We start from the raw sequence: 14016 nt of genomic DNA on the forward strand, positions 1-14016 counted from the left end.
TTTGTGTATGCTGTTAGGTAAGAATTGAGGTTATTTTTTTTTCCATGTGGATATCCAGTTGATCCAGCATCATTTGGTGAAAGGACTATTCTGTCCTCATCAAGTTTACGTTGACACATTTGTTTAAAATTAGTTACCTTATATGTGAGGATCTATTTGTGCACTCTGTTCAAACTATAGCCCACAGACCAAATCCTGTGCATGACGTATTTAAAGATTTTATTTATTTATTTTTCCCCCAAAGCCCCAGTACATAGTTGTCTGTCATAGCTGCACATCCTTCTAGTTGCTGTATGTGGGACGCGGCCTCAGCATGGCTGGAGGAGTGGTGCCTCGGTGCGCACCCGGGATCCGAACCCGGGCCGCCGGCAGCGGAGCGCACGCACTTAACCGCTAAGCCACGGGGCCGGCCCACATGACGTATTTAGTACCACTCTTGAGCTAAAAATGATTTTTACATTTTTAAAGATTTAAAAAAAAAACAGCAAAGAAAAGTATGCAACAGAGACCTTATGTGGCTCATAAAGCCTAAAATATTTATTATTAGGACCTTTACAGAAAAAGTTTCCCAACCTCTGATCTGTACGTTCATCCATATGCCAGTGAAGTACTATCTTAGTAACTGTAGCTTGATGTGGTGTTTTCAAATCAGGAAGTCTAAGTCCTTCAACTTTTTTTTTTTTCAAGGTTGTTTTGGTTATTTTAGATCCTTTGCGGTTCCATGTAACTTTTGGAATCAACTTATAGATTTCTTCAAAGAAGCTTCATGAAATTTTGATTGAGATTCTGTTGAAACTCTAGATCAATTTGTAGAGAACTGATATGTTTACCTTAATGAGGGTTCCAATGCATGAATATGGCATCTACATTTATTTAGATTTTATCAGTTTATCTTAACAATATTGTAACTCTCAAAGTATAAGTCTTGCACATATTTTGTTGAATTTACCCCTATGTATTTCATTTTTTTTTTGTGAGGAAGATTAGCCCTGAGCTAACGTCTATTGCCAGTCCTCCTCTTTTTGCTGAGGAAGATTGGCCCTGGGCTAACATCCGTGCCCATCTTCCTCTACTTTATATGGGATGCTGCCACAGCATGGCTTGACAAGCGGTATGTTGGTCAGCGCCCAGGATCCAAACCTGTGAACCCCGGGCCACTGAAGCGGAGTGTGTGAACTTAACTGCTACGCCACTGGGCTGGCCCCTTGTATTTCATGTTTTTTGATGTAAAGAGTACTGTTTTAAAATTTTCATTTCTACTTGTTTGTTGCTGGTAATAAAAATACAGTTGACTGTTGTATTGACATTGTACCCTGATTCCTTGCTGAAATTACTTATCAAAGCCTGTAGCTTTTCTGTAGATTCCTTAGGATATTCTACATAGATGATCATGGGTTTGCAAATAAAGACAATCTGTATGCTTTTAATATCCTTTTCTTGCCTTATTGAACTGGCCAGAATCTCTAATACAATGTTGAGTCAAAGTGGTGAGAGCAGACATCCTTGCCTTGTTTCTAATCTTAAAGGGAAGGTATCCAGTTTTTCACCATTAAGTATGATATTTGTGTTAGGTTTTTTGTAGATGGCTTTTATCAGTTGAGGATGTTCTCTTATGTTCCTAGTTTCCTGGAAGTTTTTTTCATGATTGGGTGTTAGGTTTTCTCAAATGCTTTTTCTGCATTTATTATGAGAGGATCATACGATTTTTCTACTTTATTCTGTTAATATGGTGAAGTATATACTTTGACAATTCCAATAATAAACCTACCACTTGGTCATGATGTATTATCTTTTTGAAATATTGTTGGATTTGATTTACTCGTATCTTGTTAAGGATTTTTACTTCTATGTTCATTGGGGATACTGATCTGTCCTTCTCTTTTGTTGTGATGCCTTTTTCTGGTTTTGGTGTCAGGGCAATGCCAGCCTTGATAAATAAGTTGGGGAATGTTTCCTTCTTTATTTTTTGATTGTGTAGCATTGGTATTATTTCTTTCTTAAATATTTAATAGAATTCAACAATAAAGCTATCTAGGCCTGAGGTGTTCTGTGTGGGAAGGCTTTAAATTTTTTTATTATAAATACAAGATACAGAGCTATTTTGATATTCTCTTTCTTCTTTTGTCAATTTTGGTAATTTTTTCTTTCCAAGAATTTGTCTGTTATTTAGGTTGTTTAATTTATTGGAGTAAAATTATTTAAATAGTCCTTTCTTGCCCTCGTAATATGTAGAGGTTGAGTAGTAATGTTCCCTCTTTCATTCCTGATACTGGTAATTTGCTTTTTCCCTTTCTTTCATGATCAATCTAGAGATTTGTCAATGTTATTATCTTTGCAAAGAAAATATTTCATTGATTTTTCTCTATTGCTTGTCTACTTTCTATTTCATTGATATTTGCTCTTTATTAGTTCCTTCCTTTTTACTTTGAATTTAATTTCCTCTTCCTTTTTAGCTTTTTAAGGTGGCACCTTAGGTCATTGATTTTAGACTTTTTTCCTAATGTAAGTATCTTTCTAAGCTGTAAGTTTCCTTCTAAGCAGGGCTTGAGCTGTATCCTACAAATTTTGACATATTTGTTTTCATTTTCATTTAGTTCAATATATTTTCTAATTTCCTTTTGAAACCAAAAGGAAATTTGACACATCAGTTATTTAGACATATGTTGTTTGTTTTTAAGGTTTTGGGGGATTTTCCAGAAGTCTGTCTTTTATTGATTTTTTTTTTATTATAATAACCACTTTATTCCATCCTGAGCACCTCAATATAAAACTAAACACTGGTGAACTTTTTGCCTTACTAATTCTGAACTCCTGTGAATGTACAAGTTCTGCTAGCAGTTCAACACTTAAATAGATTAAATCATCTCTGACACATGTCAGATTTCATATAATGAAAATACCTAAAACAGGTAGTGCAGTATGCTCAACGGATAAAAATAAAATGAACTTGGGAAAAACAAGCTGCAAGATTGTTACTAACATATCACAGTACTTATGTTAAAATTATAAGTAAGTTGTTTATTATGGTTCTATCCATGTAGTAGGAACAACTGAAGCCCCTTCCTTTCAAAGGGGGAGAGGAGGAAATAATTAGCTCTTTTAGTAACTATACATTTGCATACTTTTAAGCAACTCTTAAATAATACAGAAAAGTAATAAACTTATATGGAAACTACAACGCAGTAGCCTACTTACAGTACCGCTGAAGATTGAATTTAAAATTAAGTTGGAATGTATATGATTGTTAGTGCATTGACTATGTTATGTCCAAAGGGAACAAAAGCCCCTTCTCTGTCCCTGAACTGCAAAACCTGTATAATGGCCACCAGTGATTAAACAGAATCACAGACACCTGGTTTATTTCATTTTTTGTTGAAGAGCTCACATGTTTGAAGGGAATGCTATTCTTTAAGATGCATGTGTCAGTTTTCATATTCCCGAAACAAGGTAGGGTTACATTTGATTTGTTTAACCCCATTAAAAAAATAACAGGATTGACTATAGTTTAGATGCCACTGATGTTAATTTTTTTCCCCTGAAGATATGGGATTATTTTCTTGTGGCTAATTTGTTAAAATATGGAATGTATACTTCAAATATAGATACTAGGAGAAATTACGGTTTGCTTGAATACTGTAGCTAAGTATAAGTATCTTTAGAAACTCTTTCTAAACAAAGGATGTTTTTGGAAAGCCTGTTAATAAGTTCCAAATCTTTTTCATAGCCTTTTTCACAGAACTGTCTGATTAATTGTGGATCCAGATAGTCATTTGTATATATCTCTAGTGATGAGAAATTATTCCCCCAGCCTTCCAATGAAACGAGTGTACACACAGCTTCATTTTCTCCTTCTGTTGCTGAGACATTAGTCATAGGGACACATGAATGTTATTAAAAATTAACTTCAAAACACCTAAAATAATTCTGTATTAGAAACTTGACTCTATCATAAGTCTCTTCTTTTTGGAAGTTAGACTGGGCTGGTTCAATGCTCCAGTTCCATTGTTATTAACATTAGGAAGCAGAAGAATATTCCCTCTAGTTCAAACTGGAGGTTTAGTTACCACAATACCGCTGGTTGGCTGTGTGGGCTCAGTAAGGTCTATTGCTCTTCTGGCAGAATTTGCTCCTGGTTTTTGTGGTTCCTACTTTGGCAGCGTTTTAGCTATTACCGTGAATATTTCATTTACATTCATTGATGTTTTAGCTGATGTCTCTATGAATAATGACCTTATCATTTGCATAGGACGATGCTTCCTGGAAATCTACAACTCTTTTATTCTAGAGCAGCCTTGTTTCCTGGTAAAGCTATGACAGTGTTAGGACTTGCTTGCCTCTAAGGTTCTTTTTTTTTTTTTTTTGTGAGAGAGATCAGCCCTGAGCTAACATCTGTGCTAATCCTCCTCTTTTTGCTGAGGAAGACCGGCCCTGAGCTAACATCTATTGCCAATCCTCCTCCTTTTTTTCCCCAAAGCCCCAGTAGATAGTTGTACGTCATAGTTGCACATCCTTCTAGTTGCTGTATGTGGGACACGGCCTCAGCATGGCCGGAGAAGCGGTGTGTTGGTGCGCGTCCGGGATCCGAACCCGGGCTGCCAGTAGCGGAGCGCGCGCACTTAACCACTAAGCCATGGGGCCGGCCCGCCTCTGAAGTTCTGTAACCCAGTTTTTTGCTCTTGCGAAGGACTCCTCATTTGAGATACCATATACAGCTATGGCTGCCTGTGCTCCTCTGTAGTACATTGGTGCTGGCTGTGTTATTATTCTTGACCAGCTATATTCCATATTTGAAACTTTACTATTGTGTTGTCAAGACACACAGTATGGGTTAGAAAAGCAGCCCAAGTGAATGGTACTCTCTTGACATTCATGAAATTGGCCCCTCACAAAACGAAGCACTAGGCTTGATTTGCCAACAGCAGACTCTCCCAGAAGTACTAGTTTGCACTGGCATATTTTATTTTCAGTACTTGGCCCACTGGGTCTTGTTGCTCCTTGATTAGCCGTGTCCAAATTTGAAAGAGGTCCCTAATTTCAGTCTCTTAAAAGAATTTCCAAGATGCAGGGTATCAATTTTTTTCTTTCTGGAGGTAAAGAAACCTGAGACCACACACACAGGGCAGTGGGGCCGAAGCTTTCTGGCAGCAGGTCGTAGGCGTAGCCCGAATGACGAGACTGAAGCTGTGGCTTTGGTGGAGGCAGTGTCTCCTCCCCCTTTTGATTTCTAATTTAATTCCATGGGGTTAAAGACCATACTCTGCATGATTTCGGTCCTTTTAAACTTCTAGAGACCTCTTTTATCACCCAGCATGTAGTTTTTCTTGTGCACTTAAAAATGTGCTTTTGTGTGGTAGACATTCTATAGATTTACATTTATAGAATATATAAATATACATATATAGATGTATATTTATAGAACATTCTATAAGTGTCAGATAACTTGATTGAAGGTTATTCATGCCTTCTGTATCCTTAGTGATTTTCTGTCTACTTGTTCTATCCATTATTGAGAGAGGGGTATTAAAATCTCTGGCTATAATTGTGGATTTGTCTATTTATCCTTGTAGTTTTACCAGTTTTTGCTATGAAGTAAAATACATGCATATTTCGAAGCCCTGTTTTTAGATGCATACAGTACAGTTAGGATTGTTGTATCTTCTTGATGAATTGACTCTTTTATCTGAGTGTAATGTCTTTTTTTATCCCTGACAATATTCCTTCTCCTTGAAGTCTACTTTTTTTATGTTAATATAGCCACTCTACATTTATCATTAATATTTCCCTAGATTTTTCCATTCTTTTACTTTTAACTTATCTGTGTTTTTATATTTAATGTGTTTCTTGTAGGCAGCATATAGTTAAGTGTTGCTATTTTATCCAGTCTGTTGATCTCTACATTCTAATTGGAGTGATTAGATCATTTACTTTTAATATAAATATTTATTTGGTTGGTTGGTTTGGTGTATATCTCTCCATCTTGCTACTTTTTGTCTGTTTGGCCCATCTAGTCTTTTCTCTCCTTTCTTGTCTTATTTTGGATAACTGAATATTTTTTACACATTCCATTTTATCTTCATTTTTGGCTTATTAAGTACACCTCTCTTTTTTTTTGTGCGTGTGTGAGGAAGATTAGCCCTGAGCTAACGTCTGTTGCCAATCCCTCTCTTTTTGCTGAGGAAGATTGGCCCTGGGCTAACATCCGTGCCCATCTTCCTCTACTTCATATGGGATGCTGTCACAGGCTTGACAAGCGATATGTTGGTCCGTGCCTGGGATCCGAACTTGTGAACCCCAGGCTGCTGAAGCAGAGTGCGCGAACTTAACCGCTACGCCACTGGGCTGGCCCTCCTCTCTCTTTTTTTGAATTGGTTGCTTTACGGTTTACAATGTGCAATTTTAGCTTATCACAATCTACCTTCAAATAATATTATTCCACACCATGAATAATGTATGAATCTTACATCAGAATAGGTCATTTCCTTTTCCTTTCTTTTATGCTATTGTTGCTGTACATTTATTAACTTTACATTTTGCTTATGTTCTAAACCCCACCATATACTGTTATTATTTTTGCTTTGAACAGTCATATATTTTTATATTATTATATATTTTAATTATAAAATACCCTTAACATAAAATTTACCATCTTAACCATTTTTAATTACATACTTCGGTGGCATTAAGGACATTCACATTGTTGTATTACTGTCACCACCATCCATCCCCAGAACTCTTTTTATCTTGCAAAACTGAAGCTCTGTACCTCTTAAACAGCCGCCCCCCACCCCTTACCTCTGGCAACCGCCACTCTACTTTCTATCTCTATGAATTTGACTATTTTAGGTTGCTGATATAAGTGGAATCATGCAGTATTTGTGACTGGCTTATTTCACTTAGCATAATGTTCTCAGAGTTCATCTATGTTAATTTTTTGTGGAATAGTCATACTGTTTTCCATAGTGGCTGCACCATTTTACATTCCCACCAACAATGCACAAGAGTTCCAATTTCTCTATCCATCATATTTTAAAGCAGTTAAAAAATGAGAAAAAAAAGTTTTTATTTTCACCCACGTATTTACCATTTACTCTTCTGTCTTTCTTGTAGATTCATGTTTCCATCTGGTGTCATTTTCCTTCTGCCCAAAGAACTTCCTTTACCATTTCTTGCCATGACAAATTCTCTTAGTTTGTGTTTGTCTTAGTCTTTGTTTTGCCTTCATTTTTGAAGGATTTCCCTTATGGATATATAATTCTAGATTGACAGGTTTTTTTAATACTTTAAATACTTGTTCCATTGTCCTCTGGCTTAGTCTTATCTTTGTTACTCTCTACATAATGTTCCTTTTTCCTCTGATGGCTTTTAAGATTTTTTTTTTTCCGTGACTGGATGATAATATGTCTTGGTGTGATTTTCTTTGTGTTTATCATGCTTGGGTTTTGTTGAGCTTTTTGGATTTATGGGCTTACAGTTTTCATGAAATTCAGAAAATTTTAGCCATTATGTCTTCAAACATTTTTTTTCTGTGTCTGTTTCTCTCTTCTTTTTCTGGGACCTTGATTATATATATATTAGACCACTTGATATTGTTTAAAGATCAATGAAACTGTCTTTTATTTTCCCATTATGCTTCAATTTCGATAGTTTCTGTTGCTTTGTCTCCAAGTCACTGATCTTTTCTTCTGCGGTATCTAATTGTTTTTAATAATATCTGGATAGTTTTTTTATTTCAGAAATTGTGTTTTTCATCTCTTGAAGTTGCATTCAGTTATATGTATATTCTCTTTCCCTCATAATGTTCATGTTTTTCTTTAAATCCTTGAACATGTTGGGCCTATTTATAATGACTTTTAATATCCTTTGCTAATTTTATCACTTCTGTCACTTTTATCATTATCACTAATTTCAGGTTTGTTTCTGTTGAATGATCTTTTTCTTGGTTATTGGTCACATTTCTCTGCTTCCTTTCGTGTTTAGTAGCTTTTGATTGGATACTGAACATTGTGAATTTTGTGGAGGTGAACATTTTTGAGTGTGTGGATTTTGTTATCTTTCTTTGAAGGATGTTGGGCTTATTTTTTCTGTTAGCAGTTAAATTACTTCTTTATCAACTTGATCCTTTAACCTTTTTTTGTATAGGTCTAAAGTTAAAGTGGCTTTTACTGCAAGGCTAATTTAGCTACTAAAGCTTTACCCTTTTGGGATCTCTACTGAAAGCTTCAGTCTCTCTGCTTTAGTTGGTTGGAATGGAAATGTCTCCCAAACCTGTGTGAAATTTTAGAATTTCTCATCTCATAGTTCCTTGGTTATTCTTTGTCCAGTCTTATGGAGTTACACCTTACTCATGCTTGTCTTAGTATTCAACAAAAACTCAAGGGGACTCCAATTCAGATTTCTAGGATACTTTCTACTTAGTTCCCTCCTCTCTGGAACTTGGCACTGTGACGTCTAGCCACTTCAGCCTCCCTTAACTTCTATCTGTATTTTCTCACTTAAGCAAAACCACCATGCTGTGCTTTGGATCTCCTTCCCTGCACTTGGTCCAAAATGTGCCTCCAGACCGAAAGCTGGGGCAATTATACGTTTAGGTTTATAATCTATTTCAAATTAATTTTTGTATATGGTATGAGGGTAGAGGTCAAGGTTCATTTTTTTCTATATAGATAGCAAGTTGTTTCAGTACCATTCTTGAAAAGACTATCCTTTCCCCATCAAATTATATTGGCACCTTTATTGAAAATATGTGTGTGTCTATTTTTGGACTCTGTCCCTTTCCATTGACAGTTGTCTGTTCTCACACTATACTTTGGCTTATGACATGAATTTATGAAAGATCTAATGGATGAATCTGACGTGATATAAATATTTCATTTGACTTTATAATCGTCTTTAAAAAAACTAATTTGAAATATAGTGTTTCTAGTAATTTGAATCTAATGTTATGCAATCTCATTTAACAATTGAATGAAGAGTTTACTTTAAACATACTTTTCTTACAGAGACCTTTTAATAAAAGTGAAATTTGGAGAAAGCATTGAGGACTTACAGACCTGCCGACTCTTAATTAAACAGTACATCCCGACAGGACTTTTTGTGGATCCATATGAGTTGGCTTCATTACGAGAGAAAAACATAACAGAGGTACAATTATTAGAGGATATTTTTGAGAGAAATTATTTTAGGGATGCTGTGATTTGGATTAAGGCAAAAGTTGACAACATTATGGTATTTTTTATTCATATTGTTAAAGTGTATAAAGTAACATTTTTAAGATAACATGGGAGTATTCTTTAAAAAGTGAGTGATACTTGTCATATCTGCCAGTAATAAGCCAAGTAAACTGAGCTAGTTAAGTGCTTTTTTGGCAGGATGGTTCTAGTTTAGTGACTAAGAAAATTATATATATCTTTGAGAAGATATGAATGTCTTTGAGAAAAATGATTAATAAATACTGCTTCAACAGCAATTTTGATTAGGAGACATATACCCCAATGTCTGTATAATTTGGCATGAGAGGAAAGGAAACTAATATTTATTGGATACCTATATACCAGATATCTTCATTTTTTTGAAAGGAAGCAAGGTAAAATGAAGCATTAAAGAAAGGTTATGTCCTATACCCTTTACATAGATTAATCTTTATAACAACACTGAAAGCATTATTTCCATTTTATAGATAAGGAAACTGAGGCACAAAGAGGCCAAGTAACTTATCCAGGATCACATAGGTAAATGGAAGAGCCAAGAAATGAATCTGGGGTTGTCTAATTGTAAAGTCGTTGCTCTTTCTAGAAATGAATCTTATTCCTTGGTTAAGAGTTTTCCTAACTTTGATAAGAATCACCTGGGGCACTCTTTGTGCAGATTATTGTCATCCTGGCAAATCTTAATTCACTAGGTCTATCTAGATTGGATCCAAATATCTGTTTTTAATGACTCAGGCAGGTGATTCCTATTAGGAAATTTTGGCAAACACTATCTTAGTTTGGGCCGGCCCCCTGGCGTAGTGGTTAAGTGCGCGTGCTCCGCTGCTGGCGGCCTGGGTTCGGATCCCGGGTGCGCACTGACGCACCGCTTCTCTGGCCATGCTGAGGCCGCGTCCCACATGCAGCAACTAGAAGGATGTGCAACTATGACATACAACTATCTACTGGGGCTTGGGGCGGGGGGGGGGGAACAACACTATCTTAGTTCATGAAATTATAATCTATATTGAATTAAAAAAGGCAAAATAGATACATTTGGAGTCATTCATGGTGGCAGTTTATTTCTAATTGTAGTTAGGCCAGTTTCTTCACCTGTTTTATTTATTTAAATTTCTTTTTGAATAGGTAATTGCATTCTCATGGTTCAAAATTTAGGAGATATAAAAAGGTATACAATGATAAATTTTTACCTGTCTCGACTCCCAGTCACCAGATTTCTTCCTGTGTTCTGTTTTTTGTGTATATATGGCCGTTTAGATATACATGTTCATATATACGGCAGTTTAGACACATATACACGTGTGGAAAGACCTCATTGCTTTTTCTCTCATTTGTTTTCTTCACTGAGTCGTGAATTCTATATAAGGATTTTAAAATTTTAAATAATAGGTTTCAAATTTAAATGCAGTTCTTGGCTTCTAGTGACAAGGATTTGAATCATGTTTAAACCTGCTTAATAAAATTACCTGCCATGTTTTAAGAAAATGGAATTTTTTTGTCTAAGAGTACCCTAAAAGAGGTCACATGCCCACAACTTCAGTTGGGAGGAGATTGGGGTGTGTGCAGGTTGACTGTAACAAGAAAAAGGGGTGAGTAAAGGGAGTAAATGGTGCCAGTATAGATTGATTGACAAATTTCTCTTTATCTTGATTTTCTGCTTCCTAATCTTCTAATTCCTAATTATAAGTCTTTTAAGTCAATTTACTTTTTCATTTTGGAAATTTCTGGAAAAAAGATGTCTCATTTGTAGCATATAGATGATTGAAAGTTGATATCTTGATATATTAGATCCTATTTCCTTCTGCCTAGCTGAGTTGAGACTGTGGCCCGATTCTTTGTGCACAGAAATTTTGTCAGGAGAAGTAGTAGTATGTGATGAGTTTAACTGGATAGAAGGGAATTTACATGTAGGGAATGACTGATGAATATGGACATACTTTATTTTACTGTGTTCCGCTTTATTGCGCTTCCCTGATATTGCATTTTTTACAAGACCCTCCACCAGCAAAAAGATTATGACTTGCTGAAGGGTCAGATGATGGTTAGCATTTTTTAGCAATAAAGTATTTTTTTTTTTTTTTTTTTTGGTGAGGAAGATTGGCCCTGAGCTAACATCTGCCAATCCTCCTCTTTTTGCTGAGGAAGACCGGCCCTGGGCTGACATCCATGCCCATCTTCCTCCACTCTACATGGGATGCCGCCACAGCATGGCCCCACAAGTGGTTCGTCGGTGCGTGCCCGGGATCCGAACTGGGGAACCCCAGGCCCCCACAGCGGAGTGCGTGCGCTTAACTGCTTGCGCCACCAGGCCGGCCCTAATAAAGTATTTTTTAATTAAGGTATAGACATTGTTTTTTTAGACGTAATGCTATTGCACGCTTAATAGACTATAGTATAGTGTAAATGTAGCTTTTATATGTACTGGGAAACCAAAAAATTCTTGTGACTTACTTTATTGCGATATTTGCTCTGTTGCGGTGGTATGGAACTAAACCTGCAATATTCCAAAGTATGCCTGTATATTTAGATTGAGATCTTGACTCTGTTCCATGAGATAAAATTTTTCACTGGAGCGAATAGAACAATGGGTCCAAATCAAATGGGTGATGTGGCAACAAAATATTTTGTAAGGAGTTTGTGATGATTTGTGAGTAATTTGAAAATGAAGACGAGCCTTAAATAGGTTCACCATGGATAAGGCATGTCAAATGTACCTCATCTCATTTTTAGGTTGGGATATTAGACAGATATATTTAATCAAAATCTCTCACATTCTTTGAAAACAGCATAATATTAGATTGAAACATATGCTGTTTTGTAGGTCAGAATGGAAATGCTGTGTTTTTGAATTCATAAGTTTTACTCAATCAAAATATGTAGTATTATGACTTCTGCCCTGCCCAAGTTGGAGAACAGGGACCTGATTTACTCTCCCATTTGAAACAACCAAGAAATAGACAAAATATATGAAATGATGGAAAAAATCATTATGTATCAGTTAATGAGGGCAGCGATATGGCAAATAAATAAGGTGAGCCCTATGATTGTTCCAGCTTATTGCCTAGAGAAAAGTCAGGCTGTAGTGCAGGGAAGAGGAACCCAAACAGAGCCTGGTGGACTTTTTGAGTTGAGGGGATGAAGATGAGATTCTGGGGAGACCAAGATAACTAGAATTCACAAGATAGTGTGCCAGAGAGCAGAGAACTGCATAGAGACAACTCCAGAGATCCATGGAAGATTCTCTTCAAGTATGTAGTTGAATATTGATTTAGCGCATGCCTGTGAGGAAACTACCTGATGCCGGGAAAGAACCATCTGAAAAAATTAGAGTAACAGTGTCTGACACTCACACGGGGTCCGTAGTAGTGCCTGTTCCCAACAACAAGACCAGGAAAAGCGCATAATTCATTGGACATTGGATAGAATAAACAGAACTTTTACTCAGTAGTAGGGAATACGTAGCCCTAGATTGAACATTGCTTCAGTTCTGCTTAACAAATCTTAAAAGCGAGACCTTAAAAAAATCAAACTGTTTGCAAATGGCTTTACTGCATTCCAGACAAAGCTCAAGAATATTTATAGGAATACAGAAATATCTAGTACCCAACAAAATCAAAATCACAATGTCTGGATCCTAATAAAAAATTAGCAGGTATGCAAGGATGTGGGAAAATATGACCTGTAATGAGGAGATAAAGGAATCAATCAAAACCAATCCAGAACTGACCCAGATGTTAGAATTAACAGACAGCGCAGGAAAACAGTTATTATAACTGTATCTTATATATTCAGAAAGTTAAGTCAGACATGGAAGATATATAAAAGGACAACATTGAACTTTTAAAGATTAAGAGTACAAAGTGTGAGATGGAAAATATTCTGGATGAAATTAATGTCAGATCAAACAATTGCAGAAGAAAAGATTAATGAACTTGAAGACTTAGCAATAGAAACTACTAAAAATAGAGATAAAAAAAGAAATGTAAAAAGTGAATGGAACATTAGTGAGTTGTGGGACAACTTCAGGTAGCCTACTATAAGTTTATTGGACTATCTCAAGAGATATCTGCACACCTATATTCATTGCACAACCTAAGTGTCCACTGATGGATGAATGGATAAAGAAAATGTGCTATATATATATAAATATAAATATAAATACACACACATATACATACATATAATGGAATTTTTAATTTTTTTAGTGAGGAAGATTGGCCCTGAGCTAACATTTGTGCCCATCTTCCTCTATTTCGTGTGTGGGATGCCACCACAGCATGGCTCGATGAGTGGCCTGTAGGTCCATGCCCGGGATCCGAACCTGCAAACCCCGGGCCACTGAAGCGGAGTGTGAAAACTTAACCACTACACCACTGGGCTGGTCCCGTACAATGGAATTTTATTCAGCCATAATAAAGAAGAAAATCCTGCCATTTACAATAACACACATGAACCTTGAGGTTATTATGCTAAGTAAAATAAGTCAGACAGAGAAAGACAAATACTGTATGATCTCACTTATATTTGGAAGCTCAAAAAACCTGACCTCATAGAAACAGAGAGTAGATTGGTGGTTGCCAGGAGCAAAAGTGTGGGAGAAATGGGTGAAGGTGGTTAGAGTACATACTTCACGGTTATAAGATGAATAAGTTGTTGGAATCTAATGTACAGCATGGTGACTATAGTTAACAGTACTGTGTTGTATACTTGAAAGTTGCTAAGAGAGTGTACCTTAACAGTTCTCAACCACACGCACACACACAGGTTACTATGTGAGATGATGGATGTGTTAACCTTATTGTGGTAATCA

General features: G+C 36.2%; 1 protein-coding gene across 1 annotated transcript in view; it reads left to right on the forward strand.

The window, feature by feature from the left end:
• Positions 1–14016, forward strand: part of PIGX (phosphatidylinositol glycan anchor biosynthesis class X) — a 36149-nt gene that overhangs the window by 10118 nt on the left and 12015 nt on the right. The window contains exon 4 of the mRNA XM_087440154.1: positions 9000–9141. Within this exon, the coding sequence (XP_087296280.1) occupies positions 9000–9141 (142 nt within the window). The remainder of the gene's footprint in view (positions 1–8999; positions 9142–14016) is intronic.

Source organism: Ceratotherium simum, chromosome 15 (genome assembly GCF_057802395.1).
Source record: "Ceratotherium simum simum isolate JZ-2026a chromosome 15, ASM5780239v1, whole genome shotgun sequence".
In the NCBI taxonomy this organism is placed as follows: Eukaryota; Metazoa; Chordata; class Mammalia; order Perissodactyla; family Rhinocerotidae; genus Ceratotherium; species Ceratotherium simum.